At 38.9% G+C, this 27,412-nt stretch overlaps 1 protein-coding gene and 1 long non-coding RNA gene across 11 annotated transcripts in view; one reads left to right on the forward strand and one right to left on the reverse strand.

Moving 5' to 3' along the window:
- The window catches only part of SLC25A21 (solute carrier family 25 member 21), a 469,006-nt gene that overhangs the window by 15,819 nt on the left and 425,775 nt on the right, over nt 1–27,412 (reverse strand). For 5 of the 10 annotated variants that reach the window (XM_072838343.1, XM_072838339.1, XM_072838345.1 and 2 more), the window contains 4 exons: nt 26,451–26,510; nt 22,816–22,923; nt 12,397–12,432; nt 9,798–9,962 (listed from right to left, as the gene is read on the reverse strand). In XM_072838343.1, the coding sequence (XP_072694444.1) occupies nt 9,798–9,962; nt 12,397–12,432; nt 22,816–22,923; nt 26,451–26,510 (369 nt within the window). The remainder of the gene's footprint in view (nt 1–9,797; nt 9,963–12,396; nt 12,433–22,815; nt 22,924–26,450; nt 26,511–27,412) is intronic. The other 5 variants (XM_072838349.1, XM_072838341.1, XM_072838348.1 and 2 more) reach the window with 3 other exon arrangements.
- LOC140639848 (uncharacterized) lies at nt 541–27,144 on the forward strand. Its single transcript, XR_012036491.1, has 3 exons — nt 541–2,248; nt 12,082–12,282; nt 26,951–27,144. It is a non-coding gene; the product is annotated as an uncharacterized lncRNA (long non-coding RNA).

Genomic DNA, 27,412 nt, shown 5'->3' on the forward strand with positions numbered 1-27,412 from the left:
TCACTTATGGGAGCTCAGCATGAATATTCACATTAAAGTCTAGTCACAGAATCTTCCTATCTTGTCAGCCCAAATTAAATTTCCTTTGCTCCCTGCAATTCATGTACCCTTTAATTTCTTCTGGTATTACACTGCATCTGAGATCCCTCTGACTAGTTTTGACCCAATTTGAAGTCAGTATACCCTGCCTTAGAGAGTCTTCAATAAACAGGGAGAGGAATGTTCTCCATTCAGGATTGACCTGAGTTGATGCTAGATTGGATTTATTGTTGCTTGTCAAAACTTGCTAAAATAAGTTTGCCATTTGAAGAAACTAAAATTATTGTTCAGAAGTGACTAGAAGAGATTGCTATAAATTGCTTTGGGTAAGACAAAGACAATATGGCGGTCCTACAAAGAGTCACATGATTTTCAGGGTATCACAAATTACTTCTTGACAGAACTCTTTTATTCTGCTTCCTCTTCCCCCGCCAAGTGGGCTAATAAACTGTTTGATGGTGAGAATGTCATGAGTATAACAGAATGACTCAAAAATGATTGAACGTTTTAATAAATCTATTACTCAGTTATTAGATTATATACAAACATGTGTTCAAAACCAATTTTAATGGGCTCTCTTATAGTTATTTCCATAATCTTACAAAGGGTCAGTCTGTGCTAACAGTACACACATTTTTGTTTTTTTTTTTTTTTAAAGATTTTATTTATCTCTTTGACAGAGAGAGAAAGAAAGAGAGTACAAGCAGGGGGAGAGGCAGAGGCAGAGGGAGAAGCACATTCCCTACTGAGCAGGGAGCCCCACACAGGGCTCAATGCCAGGACCCTGGGATCATGACCCAAGTCACAGGCAGTCACTTAACCAACTGAGCCATTCAGGTTCCCCAACAGCACACATTCTATACTTTAATTCATTTTTTTCCTTTTGTAGCACATCATCATCAATAGTTGTGATGCAGTCTTTTATTTCCTCAAGGCTGCCAAACAGGAGGTGATACAAACATAAAGTTTGTGATGTATTCTCACATGAAGAAACTGCAAACAACCCTTTTGGAAGTTTAATTTCCTTTTAAGTCATCCTGCACACTTTGATTTTAGAAAGTTACTTGAAAAAGTCTTCCATGTTATCCTGATTAATAAGACACTGAATTAGACACTGAAAGGAGGATGGATGAAAATACAGCTGGAGATCCTCATCTGTGAAAGATGTGTCCATAAGATAGCCTGAAGAAGGGCTGGATGAACTTGGGTGATGTGGAAGTCCCGCTCTTGGATCTGCTGATGACACAGGCAAGGAGGGGAAGCTAGAATGACGGATGAAGCCTGCCCTCAACATTAAAATTTATCATTCTAAGCTCCAGCACTGGACCCCACAGGATTACATTTAGGCAAAGTGAATACAAACCACGCAAGTTCAAGATGAGGGAGACATGAATTGACTGCAGTTCATGTAATCTGGGGATTTTAATTGACCACAGAGTTTTATACGTACCAACACCTTGATGTAGAAGCAACACCCATTCTCTTTCCCCTCCACCCCAACAAATCCCCCCCAAGAATTCACCTCTGTACAATCTTTGGCTGCATTAGAAAGGTGTGTACTCAGATCACAGGAAGGGTTGAGACTACTGTACTCTGAATTGATTGACAACTGTAGTGTTATGTCCAGTTTTGACACTGACAAATCTGATGTGTCTATAGTGGGAGAGACAGACCGTATGGAGGGCCAGAAACCATGTCATTTGAAGAGGAGTTGAGGAACTGGGGATATATTCTGAAGAAGGAAAGTCTCAAAGGCTCACCTATCCATACATTTGAAGAAGTATAGTACAACCGTTATAGGTATGGACTCTGGTGCCAGATGGCCTGGGTTCAGTCATCTTCAGGATCTAGTGGAGATGGGTATCGAATGCTGATGTTCTTTGGGAAGAGTCCTTCAAAGTCCCTCAAATGAGAGGACTGTGCCATGTCAGATTCATTTTGTATGTCTAACAGGCCTGACACATCCTTGGTGTTTAATAAATGTTTTAGCGCTCCTTTATGATACACAGAGAACTAAGGTCTCAGAAGCAAATTACAAAGACAGTACCTACCCACACTGGTCAAGCACCTGGTAGCAGCTGGAAGGCAAATAACAGGCAGCTTCTCACTGCCTTCCCCACAGCTGGCCATGGTTGTCATGAAAATGATGTGGTGAGTTGAAATCATAGTTGCCTCCTGGCAACTGAACAAGGAGGCAGCTTGAGTGAGGGTAAGCTGCCTTTTATTTTTTTTAAGGAGAAATTTGCATTTTCAATATTGTTAGCTTCAGTGGGCCTGAGTCAATTAGGAGCAGAGTCAGCTCAGTCTATATCTTTCATTTCCTCTAATGTTGGCTCTCTCTTGTTGTTTTGTTCACAAACTTTGACAAAAGCATTTTTTGCCCTGATGTCATGGTATCATGCTGTTTTGTCCTCCAATGAAAATACTTGCTATTGAAGCTTAATTAAAAAATACAGTTGTTTCCAATTCACAGCTATCAGAAGAATCTATTACAGTGTTTGTTTTCTCTTTATGTGAGATAATTTGGGGAAATGCTAGCTCTTCACTCCACAGAAGGTCACTAACTAAAATGAGATGGTTTAATTGATAAGCATTCTTTAAGGAATGTAGAGTATTCCCAAGATCCTATCCTTGCAGGGCTCTGGGCTTTGGAATGAAATCAAAGTCTTGTTAAAAGCTCAGCATCTAAATGTAGCCATTCAGAAAATAGCCATGAAAATTCCTTTTTTCCCCCTGAGCTAGCTGTTCTTTAAAGCTTTGTGAAATGTAAAATAATTTTAAACGTCTTACCCACTTAGTTCAAATTATAAAACACATACAATGTCAAAATGGGGTAGGGTTTAAACATAACAGTTATCACTTGGTTATTTCATATATATATATATAATATACACACATACACACACCCCCTCTCCTCAAATATCTCTCTCTAAATAGTTACATGGGCAGATAATACCTTCTAAGAGTCAATTGTATCACTGAGTATTATCATACAGAATGCAGGAAAATATTAATTCATTTCCTTGGGAACTCAGTCAGATTTTTCTGTCTTAGTGTGCTCTGTTTATTCCTCGCCTCAATAAAGGCACTGACCCCAAGGAAAACTAACAAACCAGGTTTCCAAAACAAAATTCTAAAGGTTGGGAAGTTAGGACAAGGACACACTGAGATGCTTTGATATGGAGGTAGGCATTTGATCGAAAGCCTTTGAACCAAGTTTATTTCATGAGATTCTACTTCTGGACTGCTTCTATAAATGAAACTTTCCCATGCCCATCTAGCTCTGCTTATGTAATGTTTGTTTGACATCCCCCCTCAGTTACATCATTTAAGAGGAGTTAAGTGCCTTATTACATGCCTAAGACGTTCTGGCCCAGTTACCCTAGGCAGCGTCCACATCTCCTCTCCCCTCTAGCTCACTACACATCAGCTATCCTCATTCTTTGTCATCTCCTTGGTTCTATCCTCATTCTTTGTCTTCCCGTAAGTTCCCCAAGCCTCTTTTTTGCTTTAGGGAAGTCACACATCCTCTTCTCTCTAACTAAATATCTGTCTGGTCCTGGCTCATCCTCTTCATGTTGGCCTGTCTACTCCTCATCCTTCGGCCTCAGCCTCAACATCGTTTTTGAAGGAAGGCCTTTCCTATATCCTTGCCCTGCCCTGCCATCAGCCCAGAGTAGGATCCCTGTTTATGGATTCGTACAGCGTGGTAGTTGTCTTCTCATGGCATTCATCGTGATCACCACATTCTGGTGCCCCCTGTAATGACTTGTTTATTGTGTGTCTCCTCTCATTGACTGTGTACCCCATTAAGGCAGGGGCAGTGTTGACACTTAGTGAGATAGTGACCTGGATGTCATAGATGTACCACGAATGCTTTCAGAATGAATGAACAGAAGGAAGCCACTGAGAGATGCCTGGGTAGCTCAGTGGTTGGGCATCTGCCTTTGGCTCAGGACATGATCCCGGGGTCCTGGGATCGAATCCCGCATCAGGCTCCCCACAGGGAGTGTGATTCTCCCTCTGCCTATGTTTTTGCATCTCTCTCTCAATGTGTCTCTTGTGAAAAAATTAATAAAATCTTAAAAAAAAGAAGGAAGCCACTGAGAAGCTGAAGCTGCCTGTACCACCTTTCCATCCACTTGGGTGGTGCCTGCCTGGAAACTTTTGGCTTAGAGTTTATTTAAGAAAGTGTCTGAATCCTTGCCCCCTTCCCCCTGCCTTCACCCCATGCCTTCCTTCTCCCCAACACACATACCCCAGGGAGTCTGTGAAAACTGCCAACGAAAGATACTGCTTTTGACCACAGAATCTTATCACACATCCTGGGATTTTATAGATAATATATACTTGTAGTTTTACCCCAGTGGTTACCAGAAAGGAGAGTTGTTCTTAATGAAACTTTAATGCTTTTGCCCTTCCCATTACCGGATGATTGGTAAGACTAATGATCGAGTAAGAGAGAATCAGAAAAATAAATGGCCATAAATTAAATCCTACTATGATCTAATTCTACTGAGATTCTTCTTTCCCAAATACAAACAGCTCTGTCTAAGTTCTCTACTTGAACCCAAAGGTGCATTTTTCATTCAGCTTTAGTGCACACCTTAGGGAAGGATACAGTTTTAAATCATGAAACGAACACATTTCCACATTTCTTCTGAGAACCTGAAGTGCGTCTGGCACCATCCTCAGACTTTCTACAGAATTTACAAAACAAAGAAAATATGAAAAATCAAAAGAAAAGAAAAAACATTTGCATTTCTAAAAGGCAAACTTTTATAAATATTACCTTAGGAGAAAATAAAATATATTTGACTTAATGCTGTCTGTAGTAAAATGACCATAGGGACAGGTCTAAATGGTTTATTAAGTAAGAAAAATTGAACATATGAAAAATTGTTCTCTCCTAGAATATTTCTAACCCACACATGTAATTTATATCATGGCAAAATTCAACACAAAAGGTCTATTGTTTTTGGCAAAATAACTTGCAAACATGCTTAATTAGGATACAAACTGAAAGCACAGTTTAATACTGTTGACAGCCATGAGCTTTAGGCAATGATTCCTATTATTATTATTTTACTTATGGAAACATTTGAAAAGCAGTCAGTATGGAACTAGGGGGCAAAGTCATTAAAGAGATGTAACATTTTAATCTTATGATTCTCATTTCTGTGTCAACAACCACAAATAATATGCTTCGAACATCCCCACCTTGTAATGGGAATGAAAGAAATTGTTTTTGCAACAAAAACTTACTCCCATGGATATCTGAAAAAGATGTCAGCATTTAAGTTAATCAATACCTGCTTCCAGTGGGCTTTACTTTGAGAAGTGATGCCTCTTTCTGGGGAGAAGGGATAATTCTTTATACTGACATTCCATTCCATTTACTGCAAGATGTAAATGAATGCTTCCATTAAATGGATTCCATGGTCAGTTAATATCCAAAGCAGTCTTTGCTCTATTGTAGCCACTTATTCACCATAGGAATAGCCAGATTCTAAAAATAAATCTGAAAGAATATAACCCAGGGCACCATTTTCAAACTGCTAATATCTAGTTCCTCCAGGGCCATGACTTATAATTCTTTGTTTCTGTAGATTATAGACTAGGGATCTGTAGAGGACCAGCTTACAGGGCTGAAGGAGACAGAAAAGGAATTTGGTTATATTATCTGGATATCCTAGCTATTTCACATATTTAAATTTCATTAATCCTTTAAGTGGTAATTTACGTGTGACAAAATACAAGGTAAAATGTAGCGTTAAAGCATTGCGTGGTATAGTGGAAAGAGTTCTGGCCTCTGGTTCTCTTCCTCCCCCTTGCCGTATAACCTCAGATAAATTATTTCAGTAACTTTCAGCGCTGGGCCGTAACTTCCCATTTGGTTTTCTTATCTGAAAATGACAGTTATTGTTACGAGGATCAGGTAAAATCAGGGAGTCTACAAAAATGGTTTCAACAGTATGAAATGGCACAGAAGGTCAGGATGTTTCTGTGATTACTTGCAAAATGTATCTAATAGAGATCACCAATCTGAAGAGTTAAAAACTTCAGGGGTGGATGTCTGACCTAAGTTCTCTAGGCTTAATGTTAAAGTTCTTATTTTACCTCTACAGACGGCCTCAGAGTTGTATAAAATGTGAAAAAGTTAACTAGGTATTCTATTTTATGAGACTCTATTAAACTTTTCACTGATTTATTTCCTATTATAAAATTTATACATACTTATTGCAGAACTTTCCAACAGCTCAGAATGGTATAAAAGAAAAGGACTTTCCCTTCACTGCTGCTTGCTTTGTTTCTCTCTCACCCTCTTTCTCTCTTACACACACACACACACACACACACACACACACACACACACACGAGACCTCATTTCCATTCCCCAGAGATAATCATTGTGAAGTTTCTTTTAAAATAAAATACTTTGAACATGGAAAACATTGCAAGACCATTTATGGGTTTAAAAATACATTAAAGAAAAATCTAAAATTATTTCATGCCAGTCAGGATTGGGGAATTCTCAAATTCCCTCGGAACAACGGAATGACCAATTGGTGGGTAAGGGAACTGAAATAATAATCCTGTAAACAAATTGTCCAAAGTGTATGGCTGGATAGCCCACAGCAAAGATGGAATAAAGCCTTCAAGGAACACCTCCTCCTCCTCATGGTTAACAACTTGATGACGTTCTTCAACATGTTTTAATGATTATCATACCTTCCCCTTCACAAAGGATTGATTTATTATGGTTTAAATTTAAAGAATACTGGTTTCCCAGTCTTGAATCAGGCTTAGATTACAGAACACATAAAATCAATGACTTTGTTGTAGGCAAGAAAAAACAGTGTTCATTTAAGTGCAAAAGGAACAGTCCTGGGGAAAAAATTCTTCGTGCTGTTCTATGTGCCTGCTGTTCCTACCACCCGCCTCACCACCTCTCGCCTTCCCCTATCGCTGTCATCAGCACCACCATACCTAACACTTCCATGGCACCTTAAAATTCACAAACAACTTCACATATTATTAATGCTAATCCTCAGTGTTGTTGGGTAGCTTCTCAATATACAAGAAAAAAAAGCTGAAGTTCAGAGCATTGAAGTGACTGGCTCAAGATCTTTCACCCAATAAACAGACATTCTCCCAGGTTAATGATGACTTTTTTTTTTTAAAGATTTTATTTATTTATTTGAGAGACAGAGCTTGAGTGCATGAGCAGGGAGGAGGGAGGAATAAAGAAGTGGAGAGAGAGGAGGAGGGAAGAGGAGGAGGGAGGAGCAGCAGAGGGAGAAGCAGATTCCTTGATAGGCAGGGAGCCCGATGCAGGGCTCTATCCCAGGATCCTGGGATCATGACCTGAGCCAAAGGCAGATGATTAACCAACTGAGCCACCCAGGCACCCCGGTTTGTGATGACTTCTAAGTGTGTATCTCCAGCTCAGATCTCTCCCCTAAAGCTCCAGGACCAATATCCAATCTTCAACCCAACATTTGCATTTTAGTTCTAAGTGCAGTTAAATTCAGTTTCCAGGCTAAGCCCTGATATTCTCCCATAAACTTGTTTCTCTTTCAGCAGTTTTCTTTCTCAGTAAATGTCACCATCATCCTTCCAGTTGTTCAAGCCAAAAACGTAGGCATCACCTCTACCCACCACCTCTTAGATCAACACCACACCCAATACATTTGCTTTCTGAAGATTTCTCAAATCTGTCCACTTTTCCTTGTGTCCACCATGAACGACATAGTCTGAGGCCCTAGCATCTCACTTTGAAATCATTTCCATGTTACACCCTGCCCTTCCCTCACCACCTCCAGTCCATGCATTCTCTGCTTGGCAGCCAGACTGATCAGGTAATTCCTCTGCTTAAAATCTTTTGTTGGCTTCCTTCAGATAAAGGTAAGGATCCTCAGTGTGGCTTAGAAGAGCCAATATGATCTGATCCCTGCACACTGGCAAGATAAATGAGTGTTTTCCATAGTTTCAGGATACCATGATGATTTAAAAAAATAAATGAATATTTAAGCTTCTGTGTTTACATAATGCCTAACATTTAATAACTTAAGTGCATTAATTAATTATAGAATGAAGTCTACACATGGATTTCTTAAAGCATTATTAACATATGACTATATATAGATCTTTGTGAATTCTTTCGTAAATAGAACTAAATTCATTTTACAATACTATCAGAATTAGAAATACGTGCCCAAATATGTGTAGCAAAATATATGATCATTTATGTAGTTTATTTCATTGTGTGTGATTTCTATCTGTTTCGAGTCTAAATAGCTGGAGAGATGGAGGCATGGACACTTCTCCCATATTGTACAGAGTACTCATCTCAGAGTCTTAAAAGACAGGGTCATGCATTTGTGACTTGGGCAGTTACCCAGAGCCCGCACTTAGAAGAACTCAGTTTATCGTCATACTATTTGGTCTTGAAATTCTTAAAAATTTTTGAACAAGTCTCCTATATTTTCATTTTGTCCCAGGTACCACAAATTGTTTAGCCCATTCCTGCTAAAAAGAATCTCATGCATTAAGGGTTGAATTCTTTCATGTCACTCAACCCAAAGTGTCTGTTGCATTCTATTTCTGTAATTTTGGGACAGAAGGAGGGCTCTGAGGACCACTGGAGTCAGAATTGTTAATCAGTGGGGGAAGGGTATCTCTATACTGTGATCAATCACAGATTTCAGGCCAACAAACATAAGCTTCTACTCAATAACTGAGGTTTCCAAATACAGTAAAACATGGTTAACAACTTTAGCTATTGAATGAGGCAAAACCAAGAGATGGTTAATGTGGAACATCCCTCATATTCAGCTGCTACTTAAGATAAACCTTGGCTGGGAATACGGGGGGTCGCTGGGCAAACGTAGGTATAATCAACTTTGTTGAAGAGTCTGGTGATAGCCATATTAGACATTTTGTTATGGTTTATAAAAGTCCATCAGTAGTTTTGTTCTAAGGAAAATAAAAAACTGAACCTCTGTGGGAAATTGTCTGCATGTGGAAAATGTGTCCCCAATGTGTGCTTCCGGGACTGCAATTTTCAATGCAAGCAAGCAATATGATGGTGGAGAAATATTGTGCTGTTATAGATGAAAAGATGCTGGGTTTAAAGGACATCATGTGCTACTTTTATCTTGTAGAAGTTGAAGGCTGCTAGCATTTGTAAATTACCATTAAAAGTATACTTATAATTATTATTACTTTGCATGAAAAGTGTATGATCCTCATAGAGTTGGTTTTACAGCTTACCCTAATTAACTTCTGTGAATTTAAAAATTGCTATCTAGGTAAAATTTAAATTTTAGGCTGACAATTTCCCCCAGAGATCAAAATTTATTTAGAATATGAAAATTTCAACTTTCTTGAGAAAGTTATGCTTCTGAGATAAAAAGTAAGCAATAATACAGTTTCTAGAAGCCCCTGTTGGTGATACAAGGGAAGCATTCAGATATAATGGTGCACATTTCAAGAAGATGAATTTTGGTGTGAGAATTGGGTTCAAGTCTCTACTTTGCTATTAACTACTTAACAACCTCCTTGATTTTTCTGAGCCTCAGTTGCCAATTCCTAAATAGGCCTAACAATATCCCATGAATAACAGGGACATGAGGATCAAATTAGATGTTAAGTGTGCAGTACAGTGACTAGCACATGATGAACACTTTACAGATGGAGCTATAATCACTGATGAGATTTTTTTCCTCCAGGATTTTAATCTATTAAATAGTTACCTTATTGACAGGAATAATGTTTTTGACATTGTAGTAGAAGCCAAAATAAACCATGTTGAAAACCCCGTGACGTCCCAAAGTTGCTGTAAATCCTTTGTTGAGGCCCTGGAGTCCCAAGCCTTCTGTCTTAATGATGTGTCTTGCATAACTCATCGTGGATGGTTGCTGCAGGAGAGAGGAACAAAGCCAGAGAGATCATCTTTGAGACCGTGAAATAGAGTAAATTACCGTCTTAGCTTCCCTTCAAGCCAGAATTATTAGGGACTTTTTCTCCCCCAACATGAATAATCATGCCTAGATCCATGCTTTTAAAATTAGGAAGCCCCAAAAGTAAACAAAATTGCATGCATACAGGCCTTCAAGAGAAGATTGTTGGCAAAAAAACCCACATCTTTGGTGGAATTAGTGAAACTAATGTCATGTAATACCTATCATCACTACCTACATGTAAATAGCTGTATCCAATTCTGGATTATCCAAAGTAATGGAGGGGATTAGCCATATAGGTAAACTGGTAATCTCTAACTGCATAGTCCAAAAGGAATTTATATTTGGTTCCCGAATCCAGCATATTTACTTTTCTAAGTATGTTTTTCTAAAGTGAATGTTAGAATTATTGTCTGCCTCAATCATTGAAACTGGCACTAGGTTAGAAATTGGGCATGGATAAATAGCTGTTGTTTGCAGATTTCCTTAAGAGGGTGTGCAAGCAGTGTGTGTATCACTTATGATAAATGATAAATCAGTGGCACCAGGAGTAGTGGGTTACTTCTAATTTACTTCCTCCCAACCCTCCCATTGATTACTCAACCTTGAAATACCCTGATTGCTGGACTCCTATTGCTACTTTTGGAACACGCTACATAGCTCACTGTAGTTTGCCTTGAAGTTTATAATTCGTTATAGTACACTAACAACAATTCACGTGGGTTTTTTTTTAATTCACGTGGGTTTTAATGAAAAGATGAATGATTGCTTTCTTTTGGAGGTACAGTACAAAGGATACCTCTCCTCATTAAATTTTTACTGAATAGTAAATAGGGGAAAATGCTCAGTATTTAATTTTTTTTTTTTTTTTCATGAGGCAAGCACTGATGTGACATTTGTTTGATTTTTCACTGGAGCAGGTTGCTGGAGTGGTCATGTAGTCTGATGTGTTTTCTAACTAAAAGTGTTTTCTTATCACCTGCAATTAAGGTTGTATCAGCAGAACAGAGTAGAAGGAATCCAATCAAGGTTTTTCATCCAACTTGTATTTATAGCTATGTAATTAACATGATACATTTAAATGAGCTTGTTTATATAGTAAATCCTATAGTTTTTGCTAATAAATGTTTTAAAAACTCAACTACAATCCTACACTCAACTTCATCTTTACACTTAAGATTAATTATAATAAATTGTATTAAGCTTAAGGAAACTTTTTTTGTTACATATAAAAACATATGAGAATGTATCTTAAAATAATGAAAAAACATTTCATATAGGAAAAACAAAAATTCTCAGGAGGTTAAAGTTCACTCTTTGCTCTGCAAAATGGGATTTTTTGTTTGTGTTCTGGCACATTGACTATCAACACAAATTATTTATTTTGGTTTTCAAAATAGACTTGAGGACAAGTTGAGCAGAAGTTCATTTCTGCTGGAAAGACTCTGGAAGTACAGAGCATACGGCATAGGCTCTGCTCTCCTGCTCTAAGGAAGGCAGCCAGAGGGTAGATTTTGAACTCAAGTGCCTAGTTGAGTTTGAACTCTAGCTGTGAGTCATTAAGTAAATCAGAGAGTAGCACAATAGTTTGAAATAGCGAGTTGGAGCCAGAGAGCCCCAGGTTTGAGTCTCAGTGATCCCACTTGCTAGCTTGGGCAAGGATTTTTTTTTTTTTTGGTATATATTTTTTTTTATTGGAGTTCGATTTGCCAACATATAGTAAAACACCCAGTGTTCATCCCTTGGGCGAGGATTGTATCCACTCTGATTTATCCTCACTTTACTCATCTGTTAAATAAGAATAATAAGAGAATTTTCCTCATAGGATTGCTGTGATGATAACAAAGTCAATGGGTTTTTGTCCTATGTAAGGATTCACTACATATTAGCTACTAATAATAATGACAATTGTGTTGATAATAATAAAATAGTTCAAATAATAAAATGACAGGTCATTTCCTTGTTAGCTGAAAGCAATGGCATTTAAAAAGGTGGAGGCTGATTTGAGGGAGACAAAGGGCATGAATAACTAGCCTCTTTCTTTTCATTCCTTCTGGCTGTCCTTTCCTTTTCCCAGGGCCCTGGACCCTTGTGACAAAGTCCACCAGAAATGCATCATGCAAGACAAAAAGGTCAACTTCCTCTGAGGCGTAATGAAACCCAGCCTCTGGGATAGAGAGCTCCTCCAGGGATCTTCCTCACCCCAGGGGCTTTCCTCTCGAGAGCAGGAGATCCTGTAAAATGGCCTCTTCCCTATCCCTCAGAGTTAACATCTTTGGTAAGAATTCTCCACTCCTTAAGTCTGTGGCTATAGAAGCAAGGCCATATGAGAGCAAAGGTTGGGAATGAAAAAGTCACCAATTGTGCCTCTACCTCCACCTCACACACTCACAGCCTGGAGAGCACATTCATGTGGGTTACCGGGTACCTGGAACACAGTAAATGCCCAACAACATTAGCCATTACAATAGATGCCTGCCACTTTACACATATCAAGTCATTTAATCCTCTTAACAAGTGTGAGAAACAGGTATTATCATTATTCCCATTTGACAGATGGGGAAACTAAGGTTGTGTTACTTGCTGAAAATCACAGAGGTGGTGCCAAGAGCTCAAACTAAGGCCTCTCACATGCCAAGTCCATACTTTTACACTGCATGATTTTGCCATCCTAACACACCTGATCATTTTTCTCAGTCTTGTAATGTGGGCGGCAGGTATAGTTTCCTTATTTTGCAGGTCAGAAAACCAAGAATTGTTAAGTAGCAGTCCTAATGTAAAAATGGTGGTAAATAGCTTAACCAGAATTCTGCATCTAAGCCAGTGTTGTTCTCATTCTGTGGACTCATTTCTTTTCTACATATATGGTAAGATTTTCAGAGTTTGATAATCCAACTAATACAGGTAACAGATACATCATGAGCCAAATATATTTTTCTTGGGGTCTCACAATAGAGAAAAAAACCTTGAGTTCTTTTCTAATTCCCATAAAAAGTAGAAGTGTGCTTTTTGCTTCATTCAACAACATTGTGTCACACACATGTAAGCAAATATTTAATTAGAAAGGCAAAACATGACTTCCACTGGGATGCTTAAATAGGAAAATGTAGAATCATTTTGACTAGAGATCTGTAAACACAAAGAATTTTACTAAACTTATTTGATTACTGGGCTTCCATTTCAAAACAAAAATGGTGACTGATTAGCATCATCAGCCAAATGATTCCAATACTATCCAGCCCAGCAGGTCACCCACCAGTTCAGTTTTCTTCCAACATTTATATTCAATGCAATTTTCATATTTAGTTACCAGTTGTAGGCCAAATTGCATTATAACTTTCCTGGATGTACTTCTCATTGACTGCACCAGAATGCAAGCAGGGGAGAATAAGTGGATTGGAATGTAGCTAATATTGTGATATCACACTGCTCTCCACACTGGTTATTAAAATCCTCAGTACACTGGTACCTGCCAGAGTATTTCCATTTGACGTAACTCAAAGTCTTAAAGTTTCATTTCAGCTATTTCCAACTGCTAATTCTGAGAACCCTCTGTTCTTTCATGCATTCATTTATTCAACAAATGTTGAATGTGTTTCTACTAGGTGCCATGTGCTGTGCTAAATGTCTAGTGTGGTACTTAGTGTATAGTCTAGAAATCTAAATACTTTTGCTTTGATTTTTATTTGGAGAGATAATGCTGATAATTTTTATATCCACACAGTGGTTATGAAATATGGAATCAAATTTCTGTTTTAGAAGTCCTTAAGAGGCTTAATTAAAGAGGAGACTCTTTGCACCACTCCAGGGCACTGATTCCTTACTCACTGAGAGTCCAGTATTACCAACAAATCACTGAGATGACTTATGGCAGCCTGAGCTATTTTTTCTGGAGTTCATCCATCTGACTACTGACCATAGCTGGCTCTGATTAGCTTGTGAGATCACGGACTAAGGTGTGGGAAGCAGGCATTGTTCTTTGGGTAAATAGCTATCAGAGTATGGCCAGTAAGTGTAGACATGGGGTGTGTCAATGAATTTCCTCCATTCCTAAAGCCAGAGAAGAGCTCTAGGCACACCATGTCAAAAGACAGCACGCTCCACATGCATTCCTTTACTTGCTTCCCAGGGAAAGGTGAATCTTATTGTATTTTAGAGCCAAAGGAATAGAGTGTTGCATTGAATTTCATCACATGGCTGTAAAGCAAACCGGATGAGACCTTTGCACAATGGAGTGAGTGTCCATATCTGGGCCTTCAGAAAAATACTGCTTTGTTAAAAAAGAGGAGATCCAATTGCTGCATTTTGGTAATACCCTGGTTACTCAGGAGATAGAAGATCACTTATGTTTTTCATTACTCAAATAAGGTCTTGAAGTATTTTCACAAATTTGAAAAAAAAAAAGAGAAAAAAATTCCTTCCTTTTGTTTGAGAATAAAATAGAAGTGAAAGAAGTGGAATTAGGCTCAAAATCCCACACTTCTACTTTTCTTTAGCTGAGATACTTCACTAATTCATCATTATAGTTTATTTTAATAGGGCAAGCTTATGGATGAAAAGACAACCCAAATATAATTATACTCTATCTAGAGTTTACATTTGAAGAATGGGTCTATTTTTTAAACAATCTGTGAGCAGATAGTAATTTGCCATAAACAAATTTTCCCAAATGCTGCACCACAAAGCTTCAAAAACACAATGTTGCCACCCAGTAACCATCCCTGGAGGAGCACAGGGCCTTCCAGGTGGTAAGATGCTGATGCTGTGCCTTGCCCCTGCCACTGCTGCCCCAGCAGGAGGGAAGGGAACTATGCTGTGGGAACTGCTCAGAAAAAACTAGCATCAAGGAAGGAGACCTTTTCCTGGTTCCAGAAACACTTCTGACTTCCCCTTAAGTTTCCTGATCACCCATGTTTCTTTATCCCAATAAAAGCAGTGTGGTTGCCTAGAAAAAGAACACTGTGTTAACATTTGGTTCCTAAGAGCTACTGATTTCATTAGGCTTTACTTTCCCTCTCTAAAACCAAGAGGAAGTCACCTATCTTACAGGAGTAGTAGGAGAATTTGAAATACCAAGTATGTGTGGGCATTGGAAAAGGTAGAAGGATGCATAAGCAGTTACCAAAGCATTGGAATGAGAGGGAAGTATTGATAGAAATCATCAACTATTTTTTCTTTATACAGGTTTATATTATGTGATTTGTGGGGGGGGGGAACCCAATGTAATACTTTTACATTTTGCAAAATTATGTAAATTTAAAAAATCATATAAAGGAAAAAAACATGTAAGGCATCTTACACAGTCTCTGGCATATAGTAGATGTTCTGTAAATGGTAGCTATTATCATTACTTCAAAGTCTCAATTCTGAAAGCAAAAATCTAGAGTTCCTGGCAGAGCAGAATGGAAGGCTGAAGTCTATTTTCTGCAAATGATAATAGAGAGACAACTTGGCTGCTGCCTTAGGTATTGTTGAAAGATAACTATAGGAATGGATTCATATACATAATTCACTTTCCTGCCCACAAGAATCATAGACTGGAAAGAAATAATTTATGTACTGAACAGTTTCCAGGCAGTGTTTCACATAGTAATGCAGGAAAAATTTGAACTTAACTCAGTACATCATCATGAATGTTGACATGCCCTTGAAGCTGGCTTCTCACACTATCTGTAAATAGAGCCACACGCTCACTCTCTACTCAACTTCCCTCTTTCTTGAAAGAGATAATCACAAAATGCAGTCCTTCTACTTACTTTATGTTGACTCTACATAATATAAGTTTAAACATTTGTTAATTGCTTATGGAGAAAATAATCACTAAGCTTTGTGATCTCACATATGATCTCATTGATCTCTATTATATTATTGAGCTCCCAGAAGCAAGTGGATAGAACTATATCTAGCGGTGTTATCCGAAACCAGAATCAAACCCTGAACTAGTTAAAAAATAATCCCCATCTTTAAAGATTCTACCACCAATGACACATTTGCTGTCTATTCATTGGACCTTAAAATTACAATCCGATCTTAAAGGTAGAAGACTAATTATTCCTTTCTTGGGTTGAACATCTTTAAAGACTAAATAGAGGGGAGACAGGCTTTTGCAATTCACTTAAGCCTTAGTTTTGTATTTGGGGGTGAGAATGATTATGTTCATATGCAATGTAGATAAAAATGAGTAGAAGGAAACCTGTGCCCCATCCACACATCAGAAGCAAATCCTATAGACCTCAAGGGAAGGAAAATACAACCCGTTAGCCAAATCATAACTTTGAAGTAGATTTCAAAGTGGAGAGAAAAACTGGGAAACAATTCATACAAGATTTTGCTCCTGGGGAGAAATTCACATTTTCCAGGCTTGCAGAGAGCATGCCAGCCAAACACCACTTGGCTTAGCACAATTGGTAGGGGACTTCTAGGTCTTATAAATATATAGATTAAAGAATGATGCACCCAGTTAGAGGGGAGAAAGGTCCCATAAGGACAACAAGCTATAAAGTCACACTTTTGGCAAGACTGGATATGCAAACCATCTCCAATAGAAAAATCCTCAGGCAAGCCTAGTCCTAAGCCAAAGAAGCTACAAACCAGAACAACACTTTGCTTGGGTTTAGTTTGAAGGACGGGGAGAAATTTGGGTCTATCCCGATTTTATTTGAACATGTTTTTACACCCACTGAACCAAACCAGAGCATGACAAAGCTGTGATTACTTTGCTCCCCACAGAAGGTCAAGCATATTTAAATTAGAGACCGGTTTTCTTTATTCACTGTGAATTTTAAGATGCTGGCCAAGATTCTGGTATTGGAACTGGAGGAAGTGTGGCAGGGATTATAGTCTTTGACTGATATGGTGGTAATTTAAAAAGTGGAGGCCAGACAAGCACACCTATTGAAATACCTTTATCCAGAAGCTGGAAGGATATGAGGGAAGTATCAGGAACCAAATGAACCACAGTTTCTTTGTATTTTTAGAATGGTTTATGGCTAAACTGAGTGGGAAGACATATTTTATGGGTAACATACTTCTGACTGGCTAGAGAATCAAGCCTAGACCACAGAAGGGAGAACCCAGGCATTTGGAGACAGCAAGTCACCTGCCATTCCTGGAAATCCTCATGGGAATTGCACTTGGGGCTCCAAGAATATAACAGACACAGCCTCTTTTCTCACTGAGTACTTCCCTTGGACCCCAGCCAGAGGGGCCCCCATTCAGGAACCCATTCTTCAGAGGACACCACCCTGGCCTTTACCAGCAATGCCCTCCCCACAGGACCCAGGGGGATATCTCCCTATGCTTCACCTTTACCACCCAATCATTGCCTACAAGATGTTAAGTGTAATATATATATATATATATATATATATATATATATATATATATATTAAAGATTTTATTTATTTATTCGTGAGAGACACACAGAGAAAGAGAGGCAGAGACACAGGCAGAGGGAGAAGCAGGCTCCATGCAGGGAGCCTGACGTGGGACTTGATCTGGGATCTCCAGGATCACACCCTGGGCTGCAGGCGACACTAAACCGCTGAGCCACCTGGGCTGCCCCAAGTGTAACATATTTTTTAAAGATTTATTTATTTTAGTGAAAGAGGGAGAGAGAGAGAGAGGAGGGACAGAGGGGGGCAGAGGGAAAGAGAGAATCCTGAAGCAGACTCCCTGCTGAGCACAGAACCCTACTTGGGGCTCAATTCCAGGACCCGAGATCATGACCTGAGCCAAAATCAAGAATCAGACACTTAACTGACTGAGCCTCCTAGGCACCCCACGTTAAGTGTAATATTAAGATTATTAAGATTAATATTGACCATGGTTGCCCCAGGCTGTCTTCCACTGCAGAGCTTCTCTCAGCTGCAGCAACTCCTTGAGAAATGTTCATCGTTAAAGGATCATGCTGACTCACCACCTCTGGCTGGTGAAATAGGAAAATCCACAATTACTGTGTAGGAATCTGTAGTGGTTCATACCTAAGACTCGAGAGTAGAATGGCTGAAGGGTAGACAGGCTGCCCGAGAAACTTTCACTACTGGTGGAATAGTAAGAGTTACTTATCTATAAAATAAGCCTCTGAGGAAACTGCTGCTTTTCTTCAAGGTACTGTCAGGCCATGAGGCCATTCTGCCTACAGCCCAATCACTTAGTGTTCCGCCACAATTGGTAGCCATAATTAACAGAGAAGGCTGAAAATGAGCTTAAGTCACAGCCTCCACGTGAAGTGATTAAGAAGGGTTGATCAAGAATACACGTTTGGGGTATGTGGGTGGCTCACCCAGTTGGGTGTCCAACTCTTGATTTTTGTTTCAGTTCATAATCTCAGAGTCTTGAGATCAAGCCCTGTGTTGCCCAGCATGGGGCCTGCTTACGATTCTCTCTCTCTCTCTCTCCCGCTCTGTCCCTCCACTTAAAAAAAAATACACGTTGATTTTGTACAACTATTCCAGAGGAAGAATATCTTTTTTTTTTTTTTTAAGATTTTATTTATTAGAGACACAGGCAGAGGGAGAAGCAGCCTCCACGCAGGGAGCCTGACGTGGGACACCATCCTAGGTCTCCAGAATCACTCCCTGGACTGAAGGCGGTGCTAAACCACTGAGCCACTGGGGCTGCCCAGAGGAAGAATATCTTGATTGTGGGAGAATTCTTTCCAAACTGGCTTCAGATGTTTTTAGTGTCCGTCTCTAATGCTGCTATATGCTGGTTATTTACAGCAAATGGATATCCAGCTACTACTGTTTATGACAGGAGACCTGCATCTGAGTTTAAGGACCTTGTCAATAGGCACTGTAACTTAAAGGCCAGCCCTTAAGCCTTGATCAACAATTCAGTCTGAATGGATCGTATCGGCAGCTGAGAATGGCCTAATGTGGACTGAGGGAGGAAACTAACCACGCTCAGTAAGCTGTCTACATGCCCACAGCTGGGGTCAGCTGTGCTGCCCAATATTAATTGGAGTACTCTCTCAAGATAAATATCTTTATGTAAACTTAAGCATTTACAAGATCAACTTGCATCTTGAAATAGGTATCATTGGTTGACTGCCTACCATGTACCACATTCTATGTTAAGATATTTGCATATATTATCATATTTAAATTCTCATAAAAACATGGAATAACAATGACTGACACATTAAACCATCACTACATCACAGGCTGTGTTGCCAGCTTTGCATACACTTCTCAACCCTCATTACACCATTTAATGTGGCTATTACTAGAATTCTTTCCTAATGAAACAGGAAACTGGACTATAGTCAGAGTGGGAAACATGAGCTTGTCATCTAGTCAATGACAGAGAATGGCCTCCAGAGCTGGTGCTCCTAGCCACTTCACAGAAATGCCTTGCTGTAAGACAGTTGGACTGATCACCATCATTTTATCATTGAGGGAACTACATGTGACTTGTTCGAGGTCATGATGTTAGGAAATGGCAAAGAGCATCATGGGTGTATCTCTTTCCAACCCTACTCTGCCAGTATACCAGTTGCCTTCCTGTTCTAGACAGCTCTGTTTACATATGTTCTTTGATGGTCTGCATGGAAGGTTTAAACTTTTTTAGAAATTATAGAACAGGAAAAAAACAGGGGTTTCTGCTACTCTAAATGAAGTAATAGAAACTGAATTATGCAACATTGAGCCTTAAGATGAGCCGGCAAGCCGTTCCTACCCAAATCAGTTGACAACCTTCTCCCTAAAGGGAGGCTCTCCTGGCAGAGCCATAGAACATTTCTTCTGGATTACATACTTTTCTTTGTACTGTTCTGTATTTTTTAAATTTTCTACAATGAAAGTGTTACTTTTTAATGTAAATGTTCACAGGTAATGCTGAATACATTCTCATGTCAAACATTCAACTACACAGGCCTTTTCCTTAAACTCTTCTGCTCCCCTACACTAGTCTCCTTTCCAGAGATGATCATAATTTAGAGGTTTGTATGAATTCCTTTGCATGACAGGCCTGCACAGTCCTGTGAGGAAATCACTACCTATATGTGGCTATTGAACACTTGAAATGTCCTGGTTCAAGCTGAAGTGTGCTTGTAAGCATAAAATACACATGAGATTTAAAGGCCAAATATGAAAAGAGTATAAAATATCTAATATAATTTTTATACTGATTACATGCTTTAATGACAATATTTTGAATGTATTGGGCTAAAGATTTAAAAATAAGTAAACAAAATACAGTATTAGATTAATTACATGTTTCTTTTTGCCTCTTTAAATATAGGTACCAGAAAATGTGGTTTATTATTTATATTGCCATTGGCCAGCACTGTCCTGGAGTCTAAATCACTTCTAGTATGTTTACACACTTATATATATATAATATTATTTTTTGTGCTTTCTAACATAAATATGCATTACTTTTGTACCTGAACTAAAACTTTTTTTCCTAAAAAATAGAATCTTTAAATGCATTGATCATTAAATTAATTCCTTTCTTCCTTTCTCTTCCCTTTCCCACCCCACCCACCACCTCCAACACACATACTTCTTGATAGCCAACAAAGCCACAAAGTGAAGAAAGCAATAATTTTTCTTGGCCATACAAATGCTGAAGCAAGCACACCTAACAATTGGATTAATCCAACCCAGGCACAGATTAACAAAAAGAATCAATGGAGGAAGGCTTTGAAGTTAGTGGGTCCTAGACAAAAGACATAGGAAATAGTTACAGTTTCCAAACATGACTACTAGTTATTTTTAAAGAACTAGATCCAAATTTGCTATTCTTATCATGTCATCTTCCTCTTTCTTTCCCTTTTTTTCCTTGCAGAAAGCATAGTTCCATTACTTTCTGTACCGCTAACTACTTTTCCAGTTGGATCAATATTGCCTATTGATTCAACATTGCCTATTGAGTTCAGCTACTGAATTTTGATAGTTGCCGGGAATAAATGCTGACATGTGTGTCCATGTTTGACTAGTTAAAGGTTATAATGTACTGAAAATTTTTGTTTTGTCTAAGTAAATGCCTAAAAATGAATCCAGTTCAGTGGATTCTGCAGAGGAAATGACCCCAAACAAGCTCCTGTTCTCCCCCACTGAAAAATGCCTGCCTGTATATACATAAACAATTTACACACTGCACTCATGTAAGTGAGCTGGGAACATGTACATATGCAGCATTCTTGTGTTAGGCTGGAAGGGTGTTTACTGTGTTCTAGCAAGGCCTTAGCACATGCAACACATTAGCAGCTCTTACTTGGCCTCATTGTAGAACCTCCTTGAGGGCAGAGAAGAGAAAAAGAACATTAGGCATGAGCAGGGGTATTGCGATAACTCATTATTCTCATTCCCCTGAGTGCTCTTTGGTTCTCTGTCCCATATGCGTTCCTCTGGTTAGGTGCTGTCTTGATAAAGGACCGCAGTTGAATACCTGGTTTCCTTTGCCCCCTCCTTGCTGCCCTGACAAGCTTCCCAATGGTGAAAATGAAGCCACAGAGGAGAAGGAGCTCAAAAATTTTCTTCTAGTTGGTAAATCTTCCAGTCTAATAAATCAAAATTTCCTTGAACAGATTTCATGGAGGCTGCTCCATTTCAACAGGACATTTGAAAAGTGTTCCTTCTATTTTTATTCCTCACTACCTTTTCTCTTCATTCAAGGAAGTAGAAAACAAAACAAAGACTAGAGAAATGCAAGGTCTTCAATCTCTACTAAAGTGCCAAATATCACTGCAATTAGGGCAACCTTTTGAAACTTAAAAAAAAAAAATTCTCCCTTAATTAGGATTGACTTCATCTGAGCAGATACCATCTGCTGAAGCAGCCCAACCCTGTCCTCCTTGGGTCTTGGCAGCCACAGGTGAGTTGGGCCCCCTCCTCCTTTCCCACACCCCTGCTCAAGAAGCTGCCAGGGAGCTCTCAAGCAGTATCAGCAGGCAGGAAGTGGGGTGGGAGCGAGGGGGGTCTCCACCCATTAGCAGCTGCTTAAGTAGTAGGCAGGGGAACTGCTCTACAGAGAACTTCAGGTCAGCAGATCCTCCAAAGCAATTTATACCACATGCTACCCAGTTGTGGAATTATTAAAATACTGGGGAAGGAAGAACCTGGAATGCCAATCTCCGTATTTTCCCCCTACCTTGTGCTTGGCACCCAAAAGAATAAAACAAGAACAGTTGGACTTGGTGGTTTAAAGGGAATTATTAGGGCAACTGGGAGGAAGTGAAGGCAGCACACACCAAGGGAAGCTGTCTCCACAGAACATCATGTACCAGTGATTAAATGTCAGGACCCATCATTGTCCAAGTGGTGACGTTTACGTAGGTTTAGTAACTTGCTTCATTCAGATTAAACCAAAAGACAAGCTTGACAGATTATCAGAATCTTTGGGAGAGGGCAGTGGGTGGAGTAGAGAAAGGAGTAAAGCAATTTTAAAAAATGATTTCATAATTTTTTTTAAAAGCACAATATTATCACCTCTGTGGCTTTGCTTCAGTTTATCCTAGCAAAAGTGAAATAGAAGTTTTGCCAAAAGTAGGGAAAATGTTTCCAAATAAGTCATTATAGATTACATTACAAATCAAAAATTAAAAAACCTGTAAACATGTGTTTGTCCATCAAACTTTAGTACAATTTTGTTAACACCTTCCTGGTGGAAGAAATTTGACTTTTTCTTATGCTACTTCCTTAATGATGATTTGCTACGTTTTTTTTTTTTCTTTTCTTTTTTTTTTACTACGGTTTTAACAAGTGAATACGAGCTGGGTTCATCATTATCTATATAGTATTTACATATATTAAAAATAATTGTTTTACATTCCCTCACCAATAGGAAAACATTAAACGATTACCTCTGTAAATTTGTTCCGATTTGCTTGCAAGCCAACTTTTACTACCTCAAAAGGGTTAACCACGATCGCTTCTGTTAGTCCGGATCCTAATCCAGCAATGGCAAATGTCTAGAAAAGTTAAATCAATCAATACTTTAAAACAAGTTATGGGTACTGTGTTAAACATCCTACTCATTACACTCTGCAGCTGAATGTTATGTTGAGAATGGAGAAACGCACATAAATGTACCATGTACCATTACTAAACAGCTTTAGTTCTTGATTAGATGCTGACAATTCATGAAAAAGAAATTACAGAAGCCACAAACCACATCCTAACAATTCAAAATAAAATGTCAAAGCCCCATCAACAACGACTTTTTCCTTTAATGAAGAGAAAGATTGTTCTAGTGATTTAAGGTGGATGCTAAAACATCTGCACATGTAACAATTAAAAGAGTTTGACTTATAAAAGTAGAGCTTAATTTTTAAAACACCTACTTAAATCATTATGGAGCATCTAAAAAAATTCAAGGAGTAGAACCCACAATAAAATGTTTATAAAGAGCTAAATTTCAGATAACCAAACAGTGCAGCTGAAAACATTTAAATGTATAGCCCTGTTGTAAGAATCACTATTCTAGACAATTGAGAAGCAAAGCAATATTTTGTATTCATTCTTTCCCTTTAAAAAAAAACTCTGATAACTGCCCTATTCTTCTGGACATAGAAGCTGAGGGATAAAAGCAGAGATCAGAAATGGTGAGGTTGTTCTGAAGGGCTCAGCGAAAATCTAGAACATCTCTCAAAAGATGATACCAGGTCTTTCCTTGCTTTCAGTTAAGAATTTCTTTAATAAGAAAAAGCAGTTTCTAGATTTTTCCTCAAAGGAGAAGTTTTAAGAGTTTTCCAGAAAATCTGTATCAAAAATAACCACAATTAACACACACACACATATACACATACACACACACCCCAGAAAAACAAAATGAAACAAAGCCTCAAATCTCCAAAACAGATGCTGAAAAAGAGTAATTTTTTAAATTTTTAAAAAAGATTTTATTTATTTATTTGAGAGAGAGAGAGCGAGTACAAGATAGGGTAAGGGGCAGAGGGAAAAGAAGACTCCCCACCCAGCAGGAAGCCCGATGTGGGGCCTGATTCCAGGACTCGTTTTAACTGACTGAGCCACCCGGTGCCCCCCGACCCCCAAAGTAATCCTTTAGTGCTGAAGCTCTAATTCCAGGAGAAGAGGTAATACTATATACAATCAAAAGAAGAAAAAAGCCAACGAAGAGCAAAGAACAGGTAACTCTTACTAGGGGTCTCTAATTTCTTCAAAGTAGAAGTCAAAAAGAGAAAGGACTATTCCATAACCTTGAGAGAAAAGGTAAAGTAGAACAAGGGAGGATCTAGCGCCAGCAGATCTGAGTTTAGGTCCTGGTTCTGCCATTTATTGGCTGCGTGACCCGGGCTGCCACGCGCAGTAGTTAGTGCATAGAAAAAGGTGTGTGTAGGCTGAGATCCAGCCTGTACTCCACTTGCTGAGCTGGAGCTCTGGAGAGGCATCAGGGGAAAGAGTGCCTTTTCATAATTCACACAAAGGTACTACATGTAGTAGCTGCAGCTCTGTGTCTAAATCACTGAACCTTTTATATGCCACAGTTTTCTCACCTGTAAAATTAAGACAATGATATCTAATCTCCCTTATATGAGGATCAAAACAACGTGTGAAGCCTTTTGTAAAACGTTATACAAAAACTATTGTTCCTGTTGCACACAAAAATCCAAAGGAAAATGGGATAGTATACAGATTCAAGGAGAGGGAATAATTAATTATGCTTTCCTTTCATGCCCCTTCATTATGATTTCAAATACATCTGCATAGGGTAACAGACCATGTATTTTATTCATTTATCTCAGACTTCTTCCATCACGGAAGCCAAAACATGTGTGTGAGCACGTGCATGTGCATGTGCCCACGTGAACGTGTGCGCGGGCGCTCACACACACACACACACACACAAATACTAGTCTCAAAATCTTCTGACTGGGAAAACTAAAATCCAGATGTTCAGGTTTTTATTACTAACTATATGCAATCTTCCAAGCAATTCACTTTTTTGGTTTTCTATAAAACTCAGCTACATTTGCTGTCAGAACTAGTGTTCAGCAGTCCCTTGTCAAAAGAATTGATCAGCTATCAGCAGATCATGTTACTTAGATTATTCCAGAGACCAGTGGTAACAGTTGGGTTCCCAGCCTCCCAGGCTTTTCATGTGAGAGCACCAGGGGACATTTAAGGGCTGTTTAAGTGTCTAGCTGTATCAAAAAGAAACTGGAATAAATGAGTTCAAGGAAAGAGAAAAGCTGTCTACAGTTTGCATGCATTCAGTTATGGTAGCTGGAGTGGCCAAATGCTTTTCTGTTTTAATTCTCGAGAGTCGAAAGGACTGTAGTCTTGTCTCTCACATGGTACCAATGCTTGACACAGGAACAGCCAGCTGGCCCTCTGGAGACCATATTTTATTGTCTTATGCTAGGAAGTTTTTAATCCTCTCTCTATCCTTTCTTTTCAAAGTTAAGAGTGACATTAGGAGAAGACAGAGAGGCATCAAAAAAAATTCTTAGCTAATATTAGGGCTCATGATGCCACTTCTATCATACAAGGCTATTTCGCAGCCACTTTGCTTAGGCAGGGGACTGGACAAGAAGTTTCTTTACAGGAAACTTCTAGAAAAGGGGCATGTATGGTTTTAAAAATAACAGATACTTCTTCTTGGACAGTCTTTTGGACAGAGTAAATATTCTGAAGTGGACCTTTAGCAGTTAAGTAATTGAAGAGCTGAAGCTCAGAACACTGCCTCTCTGGTTGAGTTGTGAGGCACATTTCAGCCTGTAAACTGGACGACTTTTCCAGGGCATGGGAGGTACACTGTCAATTGGAGGGCTAATGCATAGTTTGTTTTATTTTTCAGATCTGGAGGGAGAAATTAGTGCATTTTCTCTCTCTTGGGCTCCTGTTGCACACATACTTGTAGAGCCCATTTGGTCACTATAATTGGTCTTGTGAAAAGCGGCAAAGTGACCAAGAAGGGGAGGAGAACATTTCTCAGCAGCACCGAGAAATGTTCAAACCACCAAGTGATTTTCATGTAATAGCTGAGATGTGTCATTGTAGCACCACTATTCTTTTCAACTACAAAAGGCCCTTCAGTCCATCTGACAGCAGGATGACTTGAAGTCCTATATTTACTACAGCTTGAGCAAAAGCTGGAAAAGGGACCTGTTAGGAAATATTTTAGGCATACTGACTTTCACATAAATAGATACGTGCAGTATGTAGTATGTAAACATACGCACATTTTGGCTTCAACAGAATCTTTGACAAATGTACTCTTTATTTTATATTCTTGACCATATCTCATATGGGTCTTTCTACACATATCACTGTTATCATAAATTCATCACTGGGAGCTATAAAATAGCCAAATTGTGAGTTATTAGGAAGATGGCTTTCAACAAGTAGCTGAACATTGAATAACTCGAATTCATATTTTAGTAGTTGGGCTTGGGGAATCAAAAGGGTTTTTGTTTCCAGATTTTGCATTATGAAATAACTCACACACTTAAGTATAATAAATACTCTCACTTACCAATGCTGGTGACAGTGACACATATCCTAGCAATTTCTTGTACTGCTCAAAGGTGAAAAACTGTGAAACAAAACCAAACCTGGAGATTTATAACAATTTCCTGCAACAAACCCTTTAACTGACACACATTTCTCTAGTAAACTATTACGTTATCCAGCATTTAAAAAAAAATGATAAACCATCAAACATAGTTTTTAATTTGGTCTCGGGTAGTTGCTATTGTATCTTATTAACCATTCACATTTTCAAATGCAACGATAATAACCTACAGAAGAGCTGATGGAATCCTTTATAGCAGTAAATGAACCGTACAGCTTCCATTTACCATGACCATTTTCAGTTTCCCCAGACATCAATAGACTTCTTTTTTATGGCAGTGATTCAAAATTATAGGCAGGGAGACCTGAAATCTCTGGTCTCCTATGTTTTCTCTGTGAACTGCTTTCCCAGCGAGCGCCCAGTTTTCTAACATCTACTTCTCATCTTTAACTTACACTTAGATTGCTGCGTATCTCTATTGGTTCACGGGATTTCTGGACACTCAACAATGATGAAGACACCATGGTAAAACAGAGAAAGACCCAACGAGGTCATCTAGTCCATCCTGACTTAAGGCAAGACCATCTTCAACCTTTTTCCTTTCTTTTTTTTTTAATTTTTTAAATTTATTTATGATAGTCACACTGAGAGAGAGAGAGAGAAAGAGAGAGAGGCAGAGACATAGGCAGAGGGAGAAGCAGGCTCCATGCACCGGGAGCCCGACGTGGGATTCGATCCTGGGTCTCCAGGATCGCGCCCTGGGCCAAAGGCAGGCGCCAAACTGCTGCGCTACCCAGGGATTCCCCCCTTTTTCCTTTCAAGAAGAGAGCTGTTAATTCCTTTAAAATCTGATGATGAAGATTTTATATGTTCCTTCATTAGGTCACATTTAATATAATTTTCTCCGCAAATAAATTTCTATG

Source organism: Canis lupus, chromosome 9 (assembly GCF_048164855.1).
Source record: "Canis lupus baileyi chromosome 9, mCanLup2.hap1, whole genome shotgun sequence".
Lineage (NCBI taxonomy): Eukaryota > Metazoa > Chordata > Mammalia > Carnivora > Canidae > Canis > Canis lupus.